The 22,070-nt window shown below is 42.5% G+C and overlaps 1 protein-coding gene across 19 annotated transcripts in view; it reads right to left on the minus strand.

Annotated features, from left to right (window-relative positions):
* Nucleotides 1-1,077: 1,077 nt before the first annotated feature.
* Nucleotides 1,078-22,070, minus strand: part of LOC112977455 (leucine-rich repeat and fibronectin type III domain-containing protein 1-like protein) — a 30,512-nt gene continuing 9,519 nt past the window's right edge. For 3 of the 19 annotated variants that reach the window (XM_026089825.1, XM_026089826.1, XM_026089827.1), the window contains 3 exons: nucleotides 17,518-17,597; nucleotides 13,792-15,186; nucleotides 4,051-5,116 (listed from right to left, as the gene is read on the minus strand). In XM_026089825.1, coding sequence (XP_025945610.1) covers nucleotides 4,606-5,116; nucleotides 13,792-15,186; nucleotides 17,518-17,597 — 1,986 coding nt within the window. In that variant the 3' untranslated portion in view covers nucleotides 4,051-4,605. The other 16 variants (XM_026089831.1, XM_026089833.1, XM_026089835.1 and 13 more) reach the window with 14 other exon arrangements.

A 22,070-nucleotide genomic window follows, 5' to 3' on the forward strand; every position in this document is an offset into this window, starting at 1 on the left:
CAGCATTCCTGCCTCTGCTTTTTCCTTCAGGGAYAGGAGTTGAAAATGCCTGATCTCACCTGCCTGCGCTTCTGCCCTACCCCAGACTAGAGCCCTGCAGGACACTTTCACAGCGCTCAGCTCACCCATYGCATCGCCAGGCTCGGTGTGATGGCCCTGCACCACATGAAACCCAGACCTCTGGTCAGTGCGCAGAGCTGAACACTGGGTACAGGGGAGGTTACAAACCCCAAAGGAGGGTTCGCAGCCTGCTGCTTAGGCTTCAGCGCTCACAGTTTATTATCTAAGGATTTAGCCCTTTTCATTTATCAGTAAGCCCTGCACCCTGACAAACTGCAAACCTTGGAACCCAAACGCGTGCGAAAGGCAGCAGTGTCTGAGCACAACCAGTGTCCAGATCTGTTAGTGGGATAACAGCTGCCCACAGCAGTGTTTTAAAGCGGGGGGGGGGGCGCTAGAGGCCCGCTGGCGCAGTGCGCCTGCATCCAAGCACCCGCGCACTCAGGCCATGCTCGAGGGAGGGCCGCATCCAGCCCGTGCGTTTGCTCTGCGCATGTGCGAGCCGGCGCACAGCGTTACTGCGGTGGTAGCAGTAGGGGGCAGCACTGAGGCCCCCTAGGGGACACTGCGCATGCGTGAAGCCCTTGCTTGCAGTACTGGGCCACGCTCAGCGGAGGGCCGCGGTGAGCCCTGCAGGTGCACTGCGCATGCGTGCATCCACTGGCTGCAGTACTGCATAGTCGTCAATCGACGGCAGCAGTGAACATGGCCGCCTGCAGTGCGCATGCTTGAGCGCATGGGCTGCAATACCGGATTGGAAACATGAGAGGGCGAGCACGAGCCCCTGTGCAGTCCTGCACATGCGTGATCCCCCTCTTGCAGTACTAGCGTATGAACACAAGATAGCAGCAGCGAGCAGCGGCGCACTGGGCGCATGCGCAAGCCCCTGGCCTGCAGCGCAGGCGAGTGCAGCAGCGAGCTGCCGCGCGGCACATGCGTGYAGGGGCGCCCTCCATCCCTCATTTCCCCACCCCCACCCCCCCGCTTTCCCCCAAGCCTGGCAGAGCGTCCCCGCTTCGCTGCTGCCTCCCCTGACTGCCGCTGCCAAGGCCGCGGCTGCAGCCACAAAGCTGGCCCCAGGCTCGGCCGCCTGCCGGGACCGTGGAGGCAGCAGCGCTGCCCGTCTGCCTCCCATGCGCCGGCCCAGCAGCAGCACCCATCCCATGGTGAACCACAGGGCAATTCGCCCAGGGCATCCGCTATCCCGACTGCCCTGCCCTGCCCAGCCCRCTGCAGCAGCCCTCCTGGGGAGGGGATGGGGAGGGTGGTTCTGAGGCACAAGGTGGGTGACAGATCTTCTTACTTGGCAGAGGCGCAGCGTTTCTCCATAATAAAAACGCTGCTGGGCTGGGCCTGACTGGTCACACAAGCCCAGCGCTGCAGTGCTTGGCCACGGTAGTGGGTGCTGATAGCGAAGAAACAAGGAGGGGACTCCAGAACGAGCCCTTTGTCCTGGGTGGGGCCTGGTTTCTCTAGGCTGCTACAGCCAGCTGGAAAGATGACATTCAGAGCGGAAATATTCAACATGACACACTAGTGCTGCAGGCGCCTTGCTCAGAAAGGCAGCAAGAGGAACCAGCAAGAACGACGGCAGGTGGAAAGGTCCAGCACCTTGACTCCTCTCTCTTCAGGCAACTGCTGTGGCCCCCAGTTGGGGGGGGGGGGCCTTGCAAAGGGCAAGACGCTGATCATCAGTTCACGCTTAAAAAGCRGGTTTCTAATTACCCACTCTTGCAGTTCCTCACTCAAGGTGGCAATAGGACTTGCTTCTTACCCAGATAAGCAGAGACCTGATGGGACAGGACAAACCTTTTACCCTTTGCAGCACTGGTTATGACATTGTTTCTTCGTAATTTCACCCATTTTTCCTCCATCATCTTTCTGAAAGTGCAATTGCACAGGATTCATTGTTGGGCACTGGCTTCCAGCTGTTTTCTGCACTTTCACACCAGTACTACTTGAGGCATGAGGAGCTGAGAGTCATTTTCCAGTACCCTCAGCCTCTTAAAACACCTGGAGAAACACACCAAAACCCAGTTCCATTTCTGAGGGAGAAATACTTAGTAACGAATCCAATTCTACTCTGCTACCATAGGCAGGCAAATATAATGCTAGCACAGCTCACACTGATTGACTCTTCCCCTAAACATAAGCTGGAAACCTGAGAACAGGACAGAGCAGCAGTTACACAATGGACTAACGAGCCGTCCCTGTCTGTGGTCCAAAGCGTTAACAAAAGGGTCTAGGCAAGGTCGCTGTGATACATATGTTAGGTACACACACATACTAATGTGTCAAAATACAACATTTGCAGCTACAGTCTGTGAACCCCACACGATGCCGCTAAGCAATGGAGCATTTTCATACTTAAACAGACAGATAGGAACCAAATAAAAGGGCATGACAGAAATGGCTAGTGGACAGAGAATGGCAGGATGTTACCAGAAGTGGATTTAATCTACAGGTAGGCTGAGCCACACATGATACTCACTGCAATCAAGCTGCAGTAATTAAGAAAACCATACTCAAATTCCAGCATTCCATCCTGTGACTGGCCAAAATGAGTGAGTTTGCTCTCGCTGGCAGGGGTGTGTGTTACAAGAGCATTTAAGAGCAGCGACCACGGGCAGGGGTCAAGTGGCTGTACCTTAAGAATACCAGCGATGAGTCAATATCCCTGGAAGACAGATACAAGCCATTCACACAGTGCAGACACCCTCACCATCATCTACAGTTTGCACAATTGCACGTACAGCTTTTTTTCCCCAGAACACTAACATGAGTGTAGCTGCATACCCTTATCTCTTTTCCAAATAAACCTGAAAACAGACCCCCAAATTACCTTTTCCTCCATTTGTTTGGGAATCAAAACAGAATACTAAAAAAATTCCCCTACTTTGGCAATTAATAAGACTAACTATATTAAAAAGTGTAATTTTTACAGTTATATTTATTACTTAATTTCATGATCAAATAAAATATATTACTTAAACGCTGTATAGTTAAACAGCTTTCAGCTGTCCACCATATAACTTTTCTTGGCCCATGCTTTCATATCCAACCAAGAAAAAATATTTGTAGTCAGTTAAAGGGACAATGTTAGGAGAAATACCTTTTCTTTTTGTTGACTTCTAAATTGTGACACAATCACCTTGAAAGATACGAGCCAGTCACTCAGCTCACAAGCCTTTCCCATCATTTGTTTTCTCATTCCATTTCTTGCAGTTTCAATAAATAAAGGTATTCATGCTTTTTCTTGTTTTGCTTTCGAAGCCGAGTACCAAAACAATGCAAAGGATCCCCATCAAAGAAGAAGGCAGCGGGGACATTTTGTTTAGTCAAGGTCACGATTCCTCTTAGGTTTTGTAAAAGCGTATTTCAAAACCTAAATTTTGGGCCCATCTCGATCTGACAGTATCCCTTTGAACAAAAGGAACATTCAATTATTCCATATGAATCATTAAAATGACTTGCATGGAAACATTTACATAATTCATCTTTCGGCCAGTTACATTACACTTCATGCAGTATCACAGAAATAAGAGACTGGTATAAAAGCCATCTGAAGATGCAAGTGTCACAGTGAGATAGTGCAGTGTGCCTCAGGACACAGCAGCTTTAACCCGCAGGTCCTCGCTCAACTAATTTACATAAAAAGAAGAAAGAGAAAGATACCTCAAGCAGTATGCTTTTAGAACAGGAGACTATGGCATGGGTTTCAGCATGGCAAATATGTGCACAGTGGAGCACATCTAATTTCAACCAGCTTGTGAAGTTCTACTACCTAGGAAGAACAAAAGAGGGAGCTTCTTACTGCCCAAGCAGAGGTAAGTCTGACTTCCGAGAGGTCTCTCAAAAGCAGTCTCAAGAGATGCCAGCTTTTATGAAACAAACAATACGAGCTGGTATTTCTGTGCCAGTGTATAATTCTGAGAGACTAAGCTGAAGTACTTTCAATTTTCTTTCCTTTTTTTTTTTTTTTTTTTNTTTTTTTTTTTTTTTTTTTAAAGAGTAGCAATTTTTTTTTCCCATAGGGAACCTCTACATATTTTATTTCTGTTGTGAGCTGCATGTATACAATGCATCTATGACAATAAACAACTCCGTACTGAGAACCTAATAACTTTTTATAACAAATCATTCCTTAAGAGATGAATAGTTTAGGCTGCTAAACAATTCTGCCATGAGAAAGGAAGTCTGAGGATCCTGAGAGTACATCTTTGCTGTTAGTTGGTAAACAAATGAACAAATAGTGCATTTCACTGAAGACAAACCTAGTCAGAATTTAGCTGTGCTGCTGCCTCAATACCAGAGGTGTATGCTATAAAAGAACCAGTAAAAAAATCTTGTAAATCACACACTTATATTTAATATATTGAAACAAAATAGTTAAGAATGCAAGAACTGTTTACAGATTAAAAAAATATTTTTTAAACCATCTGATCTTAAAAATAGACAATAGTAGTGAAGCTTAAAATACAACCACTCGCATTAAAATGTTTCAAGCAATACCACCTTAGCATGTCCTGTTCCGTCAAATGGCCATTAAGATAACGCATCAGTTGTTAAAAAGGTTGTGTTGGTTGGAGTCACTTTTTCACAATCCAAATCTACAACAGTTTTTCCTTTAATGGAAGATCCCGAGCAATCCTGGTGCAAACTTTCCCGCCTCTCTGAGAGTTTAGAAGTGGAGCGCGCCATTGAGCCACTTTGGCTTCCATTGGTTTGAGAGCAGACGTTATTAACTTTTGTAGTTTTATTTTTGTGGTGGTTGTTGTAGACTTTATATTTCATGAGGAGGATGAAGATGAAAACAAGAACTGAAGCCACAATGATTCCACCAATAATGATGATCATGGTTCCTCCAAGAAACTGTGCATGAAGGGATCGGCACTGCTTGTATTCTTCCTGGGTTGTGAACTGCACACATCCAATCACTCTGGTTGCAGTCAAAGATGTCAATCCATCATCATAAACRGCAAGAACACAAAGGTCGTACTCACGTCCTGCAACCAGATCAGTCAAGAAGAAGGATTTACTAGCAGCTGGGATCATCCTGGAAGAGAAAATGAGTACAGTAAACATTCACATTTATTGAGCCTAAGGAGAGCTCTTTAACTATCAATGACCACACTGTAAGGAAACTAACAGACCAGTACCCTAGCATGGCAAACAGAAGCAGCAGCAAAAACCTAGCATCCCCAAGGTTACCTAGATGGAATGGAAGATGCAGATTTTAGCAGTGAAAATCTCTTTACCTTGTCCATTTCAAACAAATATGGACTACAGGGCACAAGTTTACAATGGCCAAAGAGAAGTCAGACTAGATCTAGATCTACTGGTTTGACTGATATCTTAAATTTCTACAGTTCCAGCATAAAAGGGGTATAACACACCCCCTGCAGATTTTGCAATACAGGCAACCTCTGAAAAGCCATAAAGGAACTGAAGCAACATATTTAGGGACTTAAAAGGCAGAAAAGGATGAAATGCAACACTATATAATTAAAACATATTTTAGTAATTTTACATCCACAGAAAGTACATTTTGAAGATCAAGGAGAAAAGGCAAATTCAAACCTTCGGTCCACAGATTAACCTTATTTCCATCTTCTGACTGCTCCATGACGCTCACTGTCTCGTAACCAGGTGACCAGTAAGAACAATCAAGAGCAAAGCAACCGTACTTGCACCTGTGATAGCTTCTGCAGCCAAAAAACAGCACATACTGACTTTCTTACCTTGGTGCGACCCTAACTTTAAGATTGTTCTATGTAAATTCCAAATACAAAAATTTCCTTTCCCACAAAGTAGGATCAGTACTAAATAAACAGATGAAAAGGATCCCAAGAGAAGAGCTATATGCTATATGTCACAGAACTCCCACAGACCAGAGTAATGCCCATACACATAAAAATATCTCATTGCAGATCAGCTCCTTATAAGCTATGGTTCTATATTCAGCTCAGATTCCTCCCTGAAGTAAAGTAGTGCTGTTGCAGAGTAATCAATGAAACTGTGTCCATTTATAGCGTCTGAGAATCTGGCCTTCTGCCAGCTGCAAAGTCTTTAAAAGAAACAAAGAATTCTAAGTTTGCTTCTATTTAAAAGGAAAAAAAGAAAGACTAACCACTTACGGATTTTTTTCCAAACAGTCATCCAGGAGACTATGGACTATTCATGCTTAGCCGGGAAAGAAAGAAGAATCATACTTTCAAAAATACATTTTTTTCTCCAAACACACGGCTGCTATCGCTTCAGTTCTGGCAACGAAACTTCCACTCTCCCATCCATGTACACAGAGCGTCAGAGATTCATAGAAACACTAAAGACAAAGACCCGCACAGGTCTCTGGCCCAGCTTCTCACTCAGAGCACTACTATCGCAAACAGATGAGGTCAGCCACACCTCTTCCTAGTCAACACTTGAAAACCATCCGTGAGCCCTCCATGCACAATTCCAGCACGGAGCTACCCTCCTAGAAAAGATATTTTTCCTCGTATCCAATGCCAAACTGCAATTCGTGGCCATGATCTTAATCAATAACAGTAACTTCAAAATCTGCACAGAATGTGGCCACATGCCATAATGAGGCTTTTACTACAGAAAAGACAGGGTTTGAAGAGGCTACACAAAGAATCATTCATCAAATTAAAATGCCCAGACTACATTAACAATTCCTAACGCATATAGCGGATTCAGCCCTTCTCTGCCCTGCACACGTTGCTTCATGGAATTAGCCTTTGTCCTGGATGTTGCTCTCTGGTTCTACATCTCCTTTACTGCCTGAACACAGAGTGCGGTGAATCCTCAAAGTACATCCCACTCTTTGCTCTTCCCTTTCCTCCACCAATTTAGTTCAGCGATGTCATTACACATTACACAATGCCAACAAAAACACCAACGTACTGTTGTCTCACAGGACCAGGACTCTAGAAAGCAAATGACTCATCGTTCCTTTGCTTTTCCAGGTGCAACTTTCAGTAACATACAGCCGTTGATTCTCCCGCACTCACCACGTGAACGTGGCCCTCGGCGCTCATCTGGCTGGTGTGGCCGGTGCTCCGCAGAGCGCCGCTCAGTTTGCTCTGTGGCCTGACATTCACCTTCCTAAAACACATACCATTATCAATTATCAGACAAATATCTAATTAACTTTTCAGTCATCTGTTCAGCCACAGTTCAGTGACAAAACCTGACAGGAGATGGGCTGCAGAACATGACGGCTCAGACTAGCCAGCATTCCTCCCTCATCTACGTACCTCGAAGGCTCGTTCGTTTTGGGGTTTTCACCCACACACTCCACGTCCCAGCCCCCAAAGCATCAAGTCAAACACCAAATTACACAGAAACTAAGCAGAATAGAAGAATCTTGGTGGGTCACAAAGGGATGCAGCTGACGAGACGGTGAATTTCTTTGCCTGCCTTCAATGCTTCGGTGGCTTTGATCAGGCCTCCCATAAAAATATGGCTGACCGTTACATCCAACCATGGCACAGAACCTAAAGTTGTACAACATCAGCAAAACTCTCAACAAACCTCAGGGCAGAAACATGCAAAAAACAAAGAAACATTGCCAATAATCTCTGCGGAAAAATGCATTGTTTAGAAGACCAGCTAAGCAACGTGAAGCAATACATAGGAAGCACCACACAGAAAGCTTCTTTCTAGCACTACACTACTCTAGTCTTTATGGGTCTGCCCATCTTGGAGAGGGAGGTGTAATTGCAAAACATATGCAAAGTAAGTTTTTCTAACTTAAGACTCATATTATTTGGCTTATTCAGCAGCTTTTGCTGCTGATTTTTCTCTTTTATACAACTTTCGCATTGCTTTATTGTGGGGAGTATTAGATGAAGTGTTAGGTACTGTAATCTGACTAATTATCAGGAAGAGCTAAGTACGGTATATGCTGTATTACAGTGTGCAAAGCCATTGCTGAAATTCTATAGTCTTTACCATCAAAAAAGAGGAAGTTCTAAATGAGGGCCTTTCTGACATCCTGTGGATCATACAGAAACCATGTTTGCCATGAGATTCTCTGATCTCTGGGGAAGCAAAAGCCTTTTACTGGACTATTCTTTTGTAGTTTTTTTTTTTTTAATTCCTCAAGAAATCTTAATATTTTATTCTGCAACAACTATCCATTAGACTTTTCTCAAAACCATCATTTGTGTTAAGAGTTTCAGTAAGAATTAGCTTCATATTACCTGTAAATCTTGCCAAAACTGCAATCTTAGATGCAAGTCTGTCAAATCATTTTCGGTAACTGAAAGTATGCTGTCTTTTCTACTACGCCTCCAATGTCACAGAAGTCTGCACGTGCTTGGATTTGGCCCGTAAGCACCATCTTTCAAAGGGAGCAATACCAGAACAGTAACTATCAGATTTAGACAAATAACTCGTACAAGAGCAATATCATCTATAAACAATAATCTGCGCCAATGTTTCCCCTGCAAACTGCAGTCAGCCAGGAAACAAGTAAAGTCCTTCAGTGAAAACTCAACTGTAAAATCTGCTTACAAAACCTGTGACAAAATATCATTGTGAGAYGGAAAATATTTCATAACAGCATTGTCAACAAAATCAAAACAAACCCAACAGCTCAAAACCTCGATGGGCTGTTTTGTTCGGATTCTAACTAGTCAGTGTTGCCCACAGGAAAATGTAGTGCCATTGCTAGATTGCCTCTTAAATTAATCTTTTCTGCTTTAGCCAACCTGCCCCCACTCGCCCCCCATCCAAAGCTGCCATTTTAAAGGTTTGCAAAACAATTTCTTTTCTGTGATTTAAACTTTTCAACTGGAAGGGGAGAGGGTGTGTGAAAGAAAGGGATGGGGGAGCTCAAGGTATCGGAGGGACCCCAGTGACAGAAGGTTTTGTTGAACTGATTCACTGCATGTGCAAGGTCCAGCGCGTCAAGGGCATGCTGTGCGTGCGTGGCACTTGTGTGCAGCTTTCCAGACAGCACCTGGAAAGGAAACGCAGGATCCTCAGTCTTCTGTAACGTGCTTGACCAACGCAGAGCTATAAAACTGATGACAGTTTGCTATTTGAAATCTATCATTATTCCAAAGCCTTCCATTCCACTGCACTAAACTAATTTAAGAATTTTTGAGCATACGTAGCGTGGCTGATACCAACTGCTTTTCACGCAACAGATGTAATCACTGCTATATTGATCTGGCAATATATCACCTTTTCCCCAAGAGTGACAGCTGTGCCCTTTAAGCAACAGTACTTTGTACTTAATAATAAAAGAGATCTGCCTCCCAATTTTTATGCTTTTCTCTCAACAGAGAAAACAAAGATATATTATCAGCAGTTTCACACAATATATAGTTTCTCAGTTATCTGTACCRAACCATCACTATTAAATATTGATCTTCTAATTTATAACATGCAGTTGCAGCTAATTAAAAATACGATGATCACCAGCTATGAAAGAATAAATTCAATGCTTAGGARAATATTGCCTTCGATGTTATGAGATCCAGCTTCTAATTGACTAGGACATCATTCAGATGGTTATGAAGCATTAGTAATTTGCTGCTTATATCAACTGCGGAACAAACTGAAGTTCATCCAACCTAGCTCAGAAATACAGAATCRCCTTTCTGAAACTGCTGATCATTTGATGAAGCACTGGCAGACAAAACAGGAGCACCTGCAGTTCCCTTCAGGGGTGTTGGAGCACCAGTTGCCTGCCCCACCTTTCTCTTGCACTTTGAGGTAGGCTATGAGAAGAAGATGGCCCAGGGTCCTGTCCGGCTTCAGAGCTGCACTGGATACAGCCTCTCTTCCTGAGCYGAACACAGCAGGGTAAGGGGAGAAGACAGCAGCCACCAGTTTTTCAGTTAGACATGGAAACAATTCCTTAGATTGACACCCCTGAGTTAAAGAGTCAATTCACGATGTTAGGAGTTGCTCAATCCAGTAGCCTGACTGAGGCAAGGCTGCCGCATACACACACACACACACGCATATATATATAGTGAACTGTATCAGCATGCAAAAGAAATGCATCTTCATCTGTACATACTCACACACCTGTGCGTGTGCATCACGTCAAAGCGACAGAYGACAATAGCATGGCTTCTCTCTCAAATTACTCATTGCTTCCTAAGGCTTGTATAATATTCATCACAACTACTATTTTAGTATTGAAAGGCCAATTGTGCTAACATCTCTTCCCCAAGGCTAGCACCAAAAATCTGGGCAGGACTCTTGAGAGATGGCCAGTTAAATTAAAATTRTAACATTGTGAAATCCAAGTTGCACAGGAACTGTAATCAACACCAAGACTGTAAGCTCTTTAAAGAATACAGATCCATTTATATCTCAGAAGAGGAAGAACTGCACAAAGGGGCTATTACAATTCTCGACTTGCTCTACAGATGGCTGTACAACTTAGTGCCCGACCTTTCTTCTGAAAACAAACAAGGCTTTTACTTTCAATAYCGATGCTTTCCACAAATTGCTATCTGCACCTTAATCTACTGCTCTGGATGGTTGCTGCCCATCTTGCCAGATGCTTCACTTTGATACAGTTTTCCTCCTCCGTAACTAATGCCTGCCTTCGGTTTTGATAACTAATTCTCACCACTGTCCCAGGAGAAAGGTCAGTATGATAGTCTCTTTTTCAGAAAGGGAGACAGAAGTTAAGTGACTCACCTGAAGCAACACAGTAAGCAGCAGAGCCAGAAGYAAAACTCCTGCTTTCCTTTCCATATTCAGCACTGGGAAAAATGCTGTGTGGCTGTGTGTTTTGAATTTCCCAAACTGGGAACGACGAGGGAAATTATGGTGCAATTACGTATAATAACCACAGGCAGGTTGCACGCATTTTCCCCCACTGTATGCGGCTGGAGAAATTGGTCGCAGTCTAACAGGAAAATTTGGGAGAATATCATCTTCCTCCCTTTCCCCTTCACAGGATCGCAATGCAGACRCAGATGAAAGTGCACTTACCCACAAACTTTTACCCAGAGGAAGAAGGAAATGGAAAGGTGAGGAAAAATAAAGGAGTCAGGAGCAGGCAGAAGGAAGCAGAACTATTTAAATTCTCAAGATAAAGCAAAGTTACCATAGCAACTGCTCTTCCCATGGTTGAAAGCATACACTGGGTTTTAATACCGCTCACCTTGACAAAAGGAACACATTTCTGATGCATCTTGCACTACTTAATATTTTTCCCAAGCAGGAAGCTATCATCTGCCAGAAATAAATTATACAGCAGAAATGCTATCACCTGTGCTCTAGGCAGAAGGAAGCTTTCCATCTTCTGTAAAACTCCTTTGTCGAGATGGAAGCACTGCCACTGCTGGGTAGGCTACTACACATCTCTCTACACCTTCATACATCAACAAACTCACTCCATGAAACATGTTTAGGCAACTTACCGGAAACACGGCCTCTGTGAGAGGCTTTACACAGGGTTAGCACACGGTCTGGGGCTTCCTAGCCCCCGAGGCCCACACTGTCCATTAATGTGCTCAACTTAAAACACCCATGCATTTATAGCATAACTTAGAGTAGCAGCTGCTCAGATAACCGCAAATGCAGAATTACAGCCCAATTATCATTCCTGTCACTTCAGTACAAAACTTCTCTTAAGAATCTATATTTGATGATTACTCACTGTGGGAACCGAACAAGAACACATGAATTTTTCATCTTTGAGAGGCCCATTATACTGTAGTCTGTTACACTGTATTAGTTGAAATCACTGCTCTGCGATTTAAAGCAGAAAGTCTTTCATGGCTTTGTTACCAAACTGAGCCTCTTGGTTAACAGGAATCAGGGTTGAGAAAGGGACATGTCAACACGGTGTTTTTCCCCATTTCCTCCATATAGATCTTCTCCAGGTCCAAGGCCATTGAGAAGCAGTATTCAACTCAGCTCTTTACAGACAGATCTAWTAATGAGCTACCGCATGAGTCACTCACATATTTTTAGAGACTTTAGAAAGTTTAAAACTCAGCAATAGCAAATTGTTGCGATTGTACGAAGGCTGTCAAGCCATCTGACCGGCTGCTATGGCAGGGATGAATAATCCCATTAAACAACTCTCTTATCCCACTGGCAATGCCTCTGATGCAGCCGTTGGGTACCACTGCTGGCCGATCACACTAGCTCTAGCTGCTTCTCAACTTTCTTTGCTTCAATTTACTTGCTAACGTGAGCGCTGCATAAAATCCCTTTAGAGATCCCAGTCACAGCTATTGAGACATCTGTTTCATGTTTCCCATGATTTCACAACTTTGCAGTTCTTTTAAACAGAAGCATCACAAATGTTCTCACAGCTGACAATTAAACACGGCTTCATCTTCCAGCAGCTCCGCACCATCCACACCAGATGCCAACAAAGCATGCCCCCACCCTCCCTTAAAAGGTCCGTGCCAATCTTTGCTGCGCATCCCTGCTTCCTTTCTAGCCTGAAGCCATGACAACAGCAGAATGTCATCCTTCCTCAATGAGACGGAAGATGGGCATTTTAAGATGAGACTTTAAAAATCTCAAGTGACTGTTAAATGAAACGCAGCTTGGAAASTCTATTTAAAGGACTCATGCAAACAGGTATTTTTATTTTTCTTACACAATTCAGCTTCTTACAAGACTTTGCTTGCAATAGTGCAAGTTTTAAATAAGAATCCCGGTGGAACACCTATTCTACGTTCCTTTCCTTAGAGCACTGCTTTCTAAAGTAGCATATTTGYACCCAGACTTTCAGGTATGTTTCTAAAGCTATTAGATGCAATTTTCCTTTCACTTTTCCACTCCAAACTTTATTGCCATCACCAGATAATCATAATTATTCCGTTTAGAGAAGTCATCAACCTTACGAAACGCGCAAGACTGCAACATTAACTCCAAATGCTAGCTCCCTCTTTAATGGCATGCTACCCCCATCCTGTCCATTTAATCACAAAGGCCTATAAACAAAAAGCCCTATCACTGGAAAGACGATCGCCATGGCAGGAAGGAGCAGCTCTAAACTTAATCTGCATGATGCCCAACAAAACTGAATATCGAGCAGTTAATCCCAAGCAAATTTTACCAAATTAACTCCAGTGAACAAATCTGTACCTTTAAATGCAAAATCCACACAACATGTATGATATAAAACTTTCTGTCAAATATCCAATTTATACCAGCAGTTTTATCCGCAGGACAGCACACGAGTGGAGTAAAGGAAGCATGCCATGACTAACGTGGGCTAAAGGTTCAGCGTAACATGCACAAGACGTGAATAAGACCATATCCATACAAGCAGAATGCAACTAAACATAACAACTTGGCAGATCTTGATTTTTCTCTCTTCCCCCACATTTTTAGGTAAAATAATTACMTTTAATTAGCATAATTTTAGTAACRAAAATCTCCATCTCCATTTCCTTAAATAGAGCAACTGAAGTAACRCTCATCAGCTTCACTCGGTCCACTGAGCTGGACTGCAAAGCTTAATTATGTCTGTAAAGAGTTTAGAGACCCTCAAGAGGCAACACAGAAACAGACATACTGTTAGTTTTAACAGTGTAACTCCTCAACGATGGGAGCTTAACGAGCAGAGTCTAAGAAGGCCAGTGTCCCCTCGTCCCCTCATTTACACAGTTACTGCTTGCAAGATATCTGTCATTATACCAAATACTTTCAACTACGCTACTATTTTTTGTTACTTCTGCTTCCTAGTTCACAGAAGTATCAGAATGGCTAGGCGAGCAGGGTTACCTGTACACTAATATGTCATCGGCAGAACTGTTATACTGGATCTGGTACATTCGAATCCCAGGGAGGTGATGCTGAGAAGGCCACTGTATAAGAGCAGAGGATGACGTCAGCTCAGCGACCGTGACCGCCTTCTCTTGCTGAGCCTTTGTTTCATTTGGAAAACTTGATTTGGCAGATATAAGAATATCTGAAGGGCCAGGCTCAGCATCTTTATCACAGTTGGTGCTGTTAGCAAGGTTAGGGTATGGGGTAACGAGGAGTTCGACTGGAGCGGTTGACTCTCCCGCAGCATTTGATGCTATGCAGGTAAACGTGCCCTTCTCAGTCAGAGAAGTAGCCAAAATATCCAGAGTACCATTCTCATAAGAAATAGTCCTAGATGTGTTAGAGACCAGCTTCCCATCAGGTGAAATCCAGCGAACGTATGGGTCCGGATCGCCAACAGCTTTACATTTCAAAGAGACGCTTTGCCCTTCTGTTACCGTCAATTTTGGGGTTCGGTGTGTTATCATCGGAGGTTCGCAGACAAATTCCTCCTCTTTAATAGACCAAAAATATTTGCCCATCAGTTCTGGCGGGGAGGCACATGTTTCTAGATCGTCTTCCCTGGTGAGACGTCTCAGCCACACTAGTTCGCAGTTGCAATGCAAAGGATTCCCTCCAAAACTAAGCACCAGAGATGACAGTGGAGATCCTTTAGATTTAGCATACACTGGTATTCTCGAAAACAAAGGATCGGGAGGGATCTTTTTCAACTTGTTGGATGTCATGTCTAGCCGGGCAAGTTTGTGAAGATTTGAGAAGATTCCCTCTGGCACAAACTCGATGAGATTATGATCCAAACTAACCGTATTGACATTAGAAAGTTTGGCAATTGTTTCCCAAGGAACGTTAAYGAGATTGTTGTAGGACAGATCCAAGTCTTCAATTGTTTCAATAAAGTCATCCAACGACCCAGGAGAGATGTAATTTAATTGATTGTTACTGAGTATTAAGTGCCGAAGATTAATTAAGCCTTTGAAATGATCTTCATTGATATAAGTCAGTCTATTACTATCCAAGTGTAAGGCGTGAAGGCCTTTAAGATCAAAAAACGCGTAAGGCATAATTTGACTTATTGTATTTCTCGATAGTGTCAAATGAATTAGATTAGTCATGTTTGCAAAATCCTTTCTCCTAAGTGTAGTGATAAAGTTATCCATTAACCTAAGTTCTGCTGTTCTCCTGTCAATACTGGGGGGCACAAAGAGAAGTCCAGTCTTCGTACAGAGAATTGTGAAGGATGGAGACAGGTTTTGACACATACATCTTTTGGGACACATCATGGCCTTCACAGCTGTGCTAATAACCAATAGATAGACAACCAGCCTTTCCATCGTAAGAAAAATAGCAAACCTAGAGGGGAAAAAAAAGAAGAAATCCAGATAAATATACTTTAATTGGACACTAGAAATAGGTTTACACTGAAACTTTCATTACAAGCACACCTGTGTAAACTGGAAACACCTTCTGAGACATTAAATTAACTAACCGCTAATATTAAATCAGATGTTTTCAGAGCTAAGCGCTTCTAATTCTTTCCTACTTTGGCTCTGCTTACTCGTTGACAGAAACTCTTAAGATCGACTGTGAGGCAACCGTCCATCACTACAAGATAACAACTGCTCTGGGATACACGAACCAGGTTATCTGCCTTCCAGCAGCTCTTCACAGACAACCAGTCACACTGGCAGCTGAACTTTAATAGGCAGAAGAAAAGCAGGATGCAAAGATGATACCAAGTGAGAGGAACACAAGGGGTGGGGGGTGGGGGGGAAGACAATTAAATGCACAGGATTTCTTAGGTAAATGTACCACATACATAGCTTTCTCTTTGCAGATACATCCTGACTCAGGTCTGAACCCCATTTCAACCTGCACGTCTCCCAGTTCGTTACTCTCAGTGATTATGTTCCCTTCACCTTTTGCCATTAGAAATTTCTAACAGCTTGTTTGGTTTACCCCTCAAACTCATCTGTGTCCCCCCTCAGTCTTACTTATCCTGAGTAGTGAGCTCTCTGGAGAAATGCATATTTTAAAAAGGTTCCCCCCCCCCCTCCAAAGGTGGCAGGGAACTAAGATTTCTACAGCAAGTAATGTGGAAGAGAAATACCTTCAAAGGCATTTCTGAAAAGCAAGGTTATATTCAATGAGAGAAGCAGGTATGTTTTTTTTCTGTGCAACACAGGTAGCAGCTTTGGAAAATAAATGTTATAATTACACATTTTTGGTCAATGAAATTATCTCTATGAACTCTTGCACATGCAAGTTATTTCCTATTGTATCTAAAGCGCTTGCCTGCTATACCAAGGATAGATTTTCATTTCTACTTTTCCTCTAGCTGACTAAAAAATTACTAAGCATTAACTGTGGTGATTCAAGCAACCACAAGGTTAAAGTTCACAATCTGCAATGTAAAGGATTCAAACTATGTGTTTTGTGAGAGCATCCAGGTACAACCCTACTCCAAATTCTATCTAGCTGGCAAGTCCTACTCCGTCTGAGAGAGGAAAAGCAGCTGTCTTCCTGAAAATGAGCACATTTAGTTTTACTTCACATATAAACCCTAGCATACCAGAGATCATAGCTGACTACAGTTAATTCCACACACAAATCCCTTGCTGTAGTGGGTAAATGCAGAATACCATAAGAACAACAAACCGTTGCCTTTGAGAACAAGCGATGCAACACAATAGAGTCCGCAGCTGGGCCCCAGGTCAAGGACAACCGCACACCCTGCCGAGTCAGCTACCTGCAGAGGAGGCTACCAAAGACTTGGGTTGCAAGGGTGCAGGTTGTGGTAAGTCAGCAGATTCTCATGGAATGATTTTTTTTTTTCCCTAGACACTTTAGTGATTTCCCTGAGCCAGAGCTCTTTCACAGGGAAATGGACCTTTAAGTATAGAAATACAATATCATAGTACTGTTGCATAGGCCAGAAAACAGTTTGGTTAGATCAAACTTAAAGCTCCACAGAGAAAATAAAATTTTCTCAGAGTTAACCCATCATTTATACAGTGTTATTACTTTAATTAGGAGAGTGAAAGTCAAAGTTTAAACCACATGCTTATATTTTAACCAGCRTTACACATTCACCTGTTAGAGGTTAATCTTTAGTTGCATGCAATTCTAACCAAGTCTCTGCAAAATATTTTGTAAAACAAACAAACAAAAAAGACAAACCAACCAATCAACCCCCCTCTCCCCCCYCAACCCTCGGTACAGCTGAAGCGTGTGCACTGCAAGGAGAGCTGGGGGGAACAGGGCTGGTTCAGCSTGGGGAGGAGAAGGCTTCCRGGATACCCCATGGCAGGGACCTTCTTGGGCTACCAGGAGGTTTTGGAGGACAGAGCCAGGCTCTTCATCTTCACAGCGGGAGGTTGAGAGACAAAGGGCAGAAACTGATACAATTAAGGTTTGAGCTAGATACAAGGGAAACCTTTTTCACCAGGAGGACTCTGAAGCAGCAGAGCAGGTTGCCCAGAAAGGTTGTTGCATCTCCATCCTTGGATGCCCCAACCAGCCAAAGCCCCGAGCAAGCTGGCCTGATCTCAGAGCTGACCCTGCTCTGAGCAGGAGGCTGCGCTAGAGCCCCCAAGGCTTCTTCCCACCTGTGTCATCCTATGATCTAATGCTGTTAATACCCCTGCATTTTTCACATTGCAGCTATAACTCTAGAAAACATAACTTCTGCATGTCTGATTTTTAGGGCTGGTTTCAAATTCCGATTCAGAACACTGATATACTTGACAGCGTGTCAGTTCAACCTGGAAAACAGTAAGAGAAGTTTTTCATTAAGTACAACTAAGTTATTGGAAAACACATCTTACAGTAGAGGTTGCACAAAACTAATGTCTACTTTATACTTACACTGTCTTTATTTTTTTCTAATAACTTTCCCCTTAGCAATGCCTTTCTTCCTAATCATTTTCTCCTCATCAGCTTTTATAATATTTAACATAGTGCACTACTAGCTTTATCTTTCAAATATTTGCTTTTTCAAGAAACCCATTTCTGTTGTAACTCCATCCTGTGCTCTGAACCCTTCTTGTCCCTAATGGCTCCATCTTTTGACTCCCACTAGGTACAAACGTCTAACAGATATGCAATTATCCAAAAATGGGCTGCTGTACAATATCGTAATTCTCTTGTTTTGTCATTAGCAAATATTAATGCATTTTAATGGCTTAACTATCATTGGGGCTGTAAGAAAGCAGCACATAACCACCTCACTTAAACCACTATGCTGTTAAAAAAAAAAAAAATTAAAATGTTGCTAATGTAGAAACCACAGCACTAAATTTAATGATTTTTAGAGCCAACAATAGGCATAGTGCATTTACTCTTACAAAATATATGACATTCACAAGGAAATCGTGACTGGTAAAGAAATGCTGCATCCAACTGAATTATTGCCCTTGTCCTGAATGACTGTTAAGAGCAGCTCTGGGAATATCACCTAAACACTGCATCAGGAACATACCTGATTGCAYGATAATACATGCCTCGCTCTTCAAAACACAGAAAGCCTTCGCTTCCTTCCCCTGCACAGTCAACACTGTTCGTTGCATCCACAGGCAAATTCATGCCGAACAGCACACCTGACTACCACGCTAGGAACCGGCTTTGGTCTGAGCACAGGCGCTTCCACCTCCCTCCGTCTCCCTGCACACCACGCTGCTGCCCTCGCGCGACACCAATTCAAGACCCTGACTCGGTGGGTGATGCAGCCCAGGAAGGACCTCCAACATGAACTCCACAGCTTCTCAACAGACAGCTGTAGCAGGAGTAATTTTCATGCTTATAAGACTATCTACAGAGCTGGGACACTAGCAAAAAAAACTTCTCTAAACTGTTGCTTATTAACTCATTTCATCAGTTACCATCTGCACTGTCACAGCTTAAACTTCATGCTAAAAACTGGTTGAGGTGGTCATGTAATTCCATGAAGAATTTGCTAGCAGATGAGCATGACTTACAGCATGTCCACATCTCAGATCTTCTGGGGGTCATGTTCGATATCACACAGACAAGCATGCTCCTACAAGAATACGTTATTAGGTTATCATTGGCTATCATTTGAAGTCTAAGTGATATTTAGAGGAAGTGATATTTAATTCCAATAATTTTCAGGTATTGGCCTATTGCTTTGCTCCATCTGAAAAGACTTTGGATTGCCTTTGCTGTAAATTTACATTATATAACAGACATTTAACAGCTTGGAATTGGTACTATGGCATAATGAGATTTCTTACACTCTTTGAAAAGCATACACGCTTCAGCGTGAATAATAAAGCATAAAGATACTATTTTACCAACTGCAACAAAAAAATTCCACCAAAAAACCCCCCAACCCTCACTCTGGTCCTTAGCCAAGTGCCTTTGCTASAATGGTACCTTTCTCCAATCCAACACAAATTTATTTCAGCATAATCTGCTTCCTTCTCTTGCACCTGACTATTAATTGTACTGAAATTGTTAGTAAAATATATTCAAGCACTTTCTTTCCATTTCATACCTGCTTAGGCTTCTTAAGAGGCTGGTCTTAGTTTTTGCACAGTGGGTTAGTTTTACTTATTCTGTAATAGTCTCATTTATGTGCTTTAGAGCTGAAGCCATGTTACTCAACAGTCAACTGAGACCAGGCAACACGTACAAAACGCAGAACTACAGCCACAGCTCAGAAGGAACGTCAAYGGGGAGAATTGCTCGTCTGCTCACTTACTTTTCTAAAACCCTTAGAGCTGACCTTAAAGTCAGATGAGGTATGTCTACCCTTGACGTAAGACCACCCTGGAAAGCCTGGAAACATGCTTCATTTTAAAACACAAAATGCGGGCCTGACACACAAACACTGCATCTCTTCATCATTTTTCTAATTCTTACAAATCTCATTCAGCTCATGTTTAAGAGATGTAACTACATTTGTTTGCGTGACTCATCCTCCGCTGAGGTGAATTACCGACTCCTGTGTAGAAGAACATGATCTCCAACCATTCTAGATCCAAAATGCCATGTCTAACATTTAGCACAGCTTACTGTTAAGCATAATCAAAATTTCAAAAATAGGAACTCTAAATCACCTAGTGAGTTTGTTCCAATAAAATCCTAAGCGATTATGTTTCTAATAATGCTCTCAAATTGCCCCATGCAGAAAAAAAATACATAGACGTGCAGAAATATGAAGCATCAGTATTACAATATTACTTCTTCGAAAAATGTTCACCGCCTGCCTGTGATCTCACAACCAGGATTTAGAAATGCACACTGCTCGCTAAATGGAAACATCTGCCGCGGATCGGAAAGAGGCAAAGGAAACTGAGCGATGCTTCTCGCTATTTTGCGGAGCAATGCCTCCATCTTTGCCTCTTCAACCTCTGTTGGAAAGAAATGTCTTTCTGCCATTTTTGAACACACACTGATGAATTACTAAATCTGCTCTTTTGTTATCTGCATGATTTAATTGCACAGCACTGGCCTGTATCTTAAATACAAAAGCTGTAGTAGCATCAACTACTCTACTCTAGTTAAAGCTCTCTGAAGGAGGTTTTGGCACCTCACAGCATCAAAATATTAATACTCAGATGGTGGCAAATGGTTGTTTCTAGTATCTATTTCTTAACCCTATTTGTTGTACCCTAATCGCACACACAGAAACACGGTCCAAGATACTTCATCCACCAAAGCGTGGCTTTTCAAATGAAAAATGAAATGTGTTGAGAAAGATGCTCCTACAGAGGCTATCCCCTGCTGAGCCTAGCTGAGGCCAGACTGTGCTCCTACATGTTCCAAATGCAGCTTTTTTTGATTGCCGTGGCAACCTGTTTATTGCACAGGACAGGTGCTTACCATCTACATCAGTAGAAGAAGAAGAAAAAAAAACTCTTTCTTCAGGGAAGCTTTTCTCTTACTCTTTTCTGGCACAGAATTAAACAGCATGCTGGAAAAGTTTAACTTACCAACAATAAACCACGTATGCTTAATTTACTGTCACTAGCCCCATCCATGACTAAGAAACACTTGCAATAACTTTTYAAAATGTATATTGCTAATAGTCCTTCCCCCCCCAAAGACCAACACACTGGAAGTACACCTCTAGCTACACCTGGGCAGGGAGCACCTTAGTTGTGAATCTGGTAGCCAGCATTGCTTTTGGAATATTACATTTGACCCTAAATTACCGTAATTAATATTAATACTAATATTTTTATCCAAATCACAGCAAAATAGGAAATTCCAATTATTTAAATTTAACAATTAACATTAAACAATAACAAAGTGTGGAATATTTATTCTTTTTCCTTGCATTATTACTGASCTATATCAACCATGCTAATGAACTCGTTTGCATTTTCCTTTGGCACCAGTAGGTGGCATGAATAATATCCACATGTGCATGGTTATCGCCTGCCACTCTGCAAGCAGATGGCACTATGGAAGTGTATCTATAACACAAGGATAAGCAAATGAATGAAAGATAAAAATAAACAGCATTCCTAAATTTATAATGCTCACTAAGTTTAGCAGAAAAGAAARTACCTTTTACATGTGTACAAGTGGCAGTTATCACATAACAGGCAATTCCTACTTTTGACTTTCAAAACACCCTATGAAAAAAGGRAAAACCATGCCTCTTGTAATACCAGATGGGAAACACGGGAAAGTGAATTTCAGATGAACATGCATTTTGGGACATTAAGTCTATAATTCCTCAAGATGCACAAAAGCAACAGCACAACTGAGGACAGAACGGCATGGTTCAAAAAACGTTTCTTCTTTGCAGTTCAGACAGAAGTCAAGTCTGCTGTTCACAGTATTTGCAGAGCAGAAAATGGGCTCTGACACCTATGCAAGTTTAAGAAAACAACAAAAAGCTGCACAGGGAGAAGAACATCCTTCCAGAAGACATCAGAGAAGATGCTCAGCTGCCATCCACCACCCAAGCAAGGGGCACTAATGAGATGAGTGACTGTAATTTGCTTATCTACCTTGAGACAGTTTAATGTTAAGTGTAACGCAGCATTTTAAAATGCCAGTTTCAAATTTGTGGAAATAAAACATGCACGTGTAGTGAAACGTAGCCAAGATAACATTGCCCAATAAGCTATAGTGAGATAATGCTGAGCCTGAGCTAAAACATGCTCTAGGGAGGCAAGAGAAGATTTCAGGGGGAAAAACAACCCAGGGAAAAAAGGTTTACTTAGAAACACTTTTCTTCACAGGAAAGACATAATGACCAT

This window comes from Apteryx rowi, unplaced genomic scaffold, assembly GCF_003343035.1.
Source record: "Apteryx rowi isolate R43461 unplaced genomic scaffold, aptRow1 scaffold_830, whole genome shotgun sequence".
In the NCBI taxonomy this organism is placed as follows: Eukaryota; Metazoa; Chordata; class Aves; order Apterygiformes; family Apterygidae; genus Apteryx; species Apteryx rowi.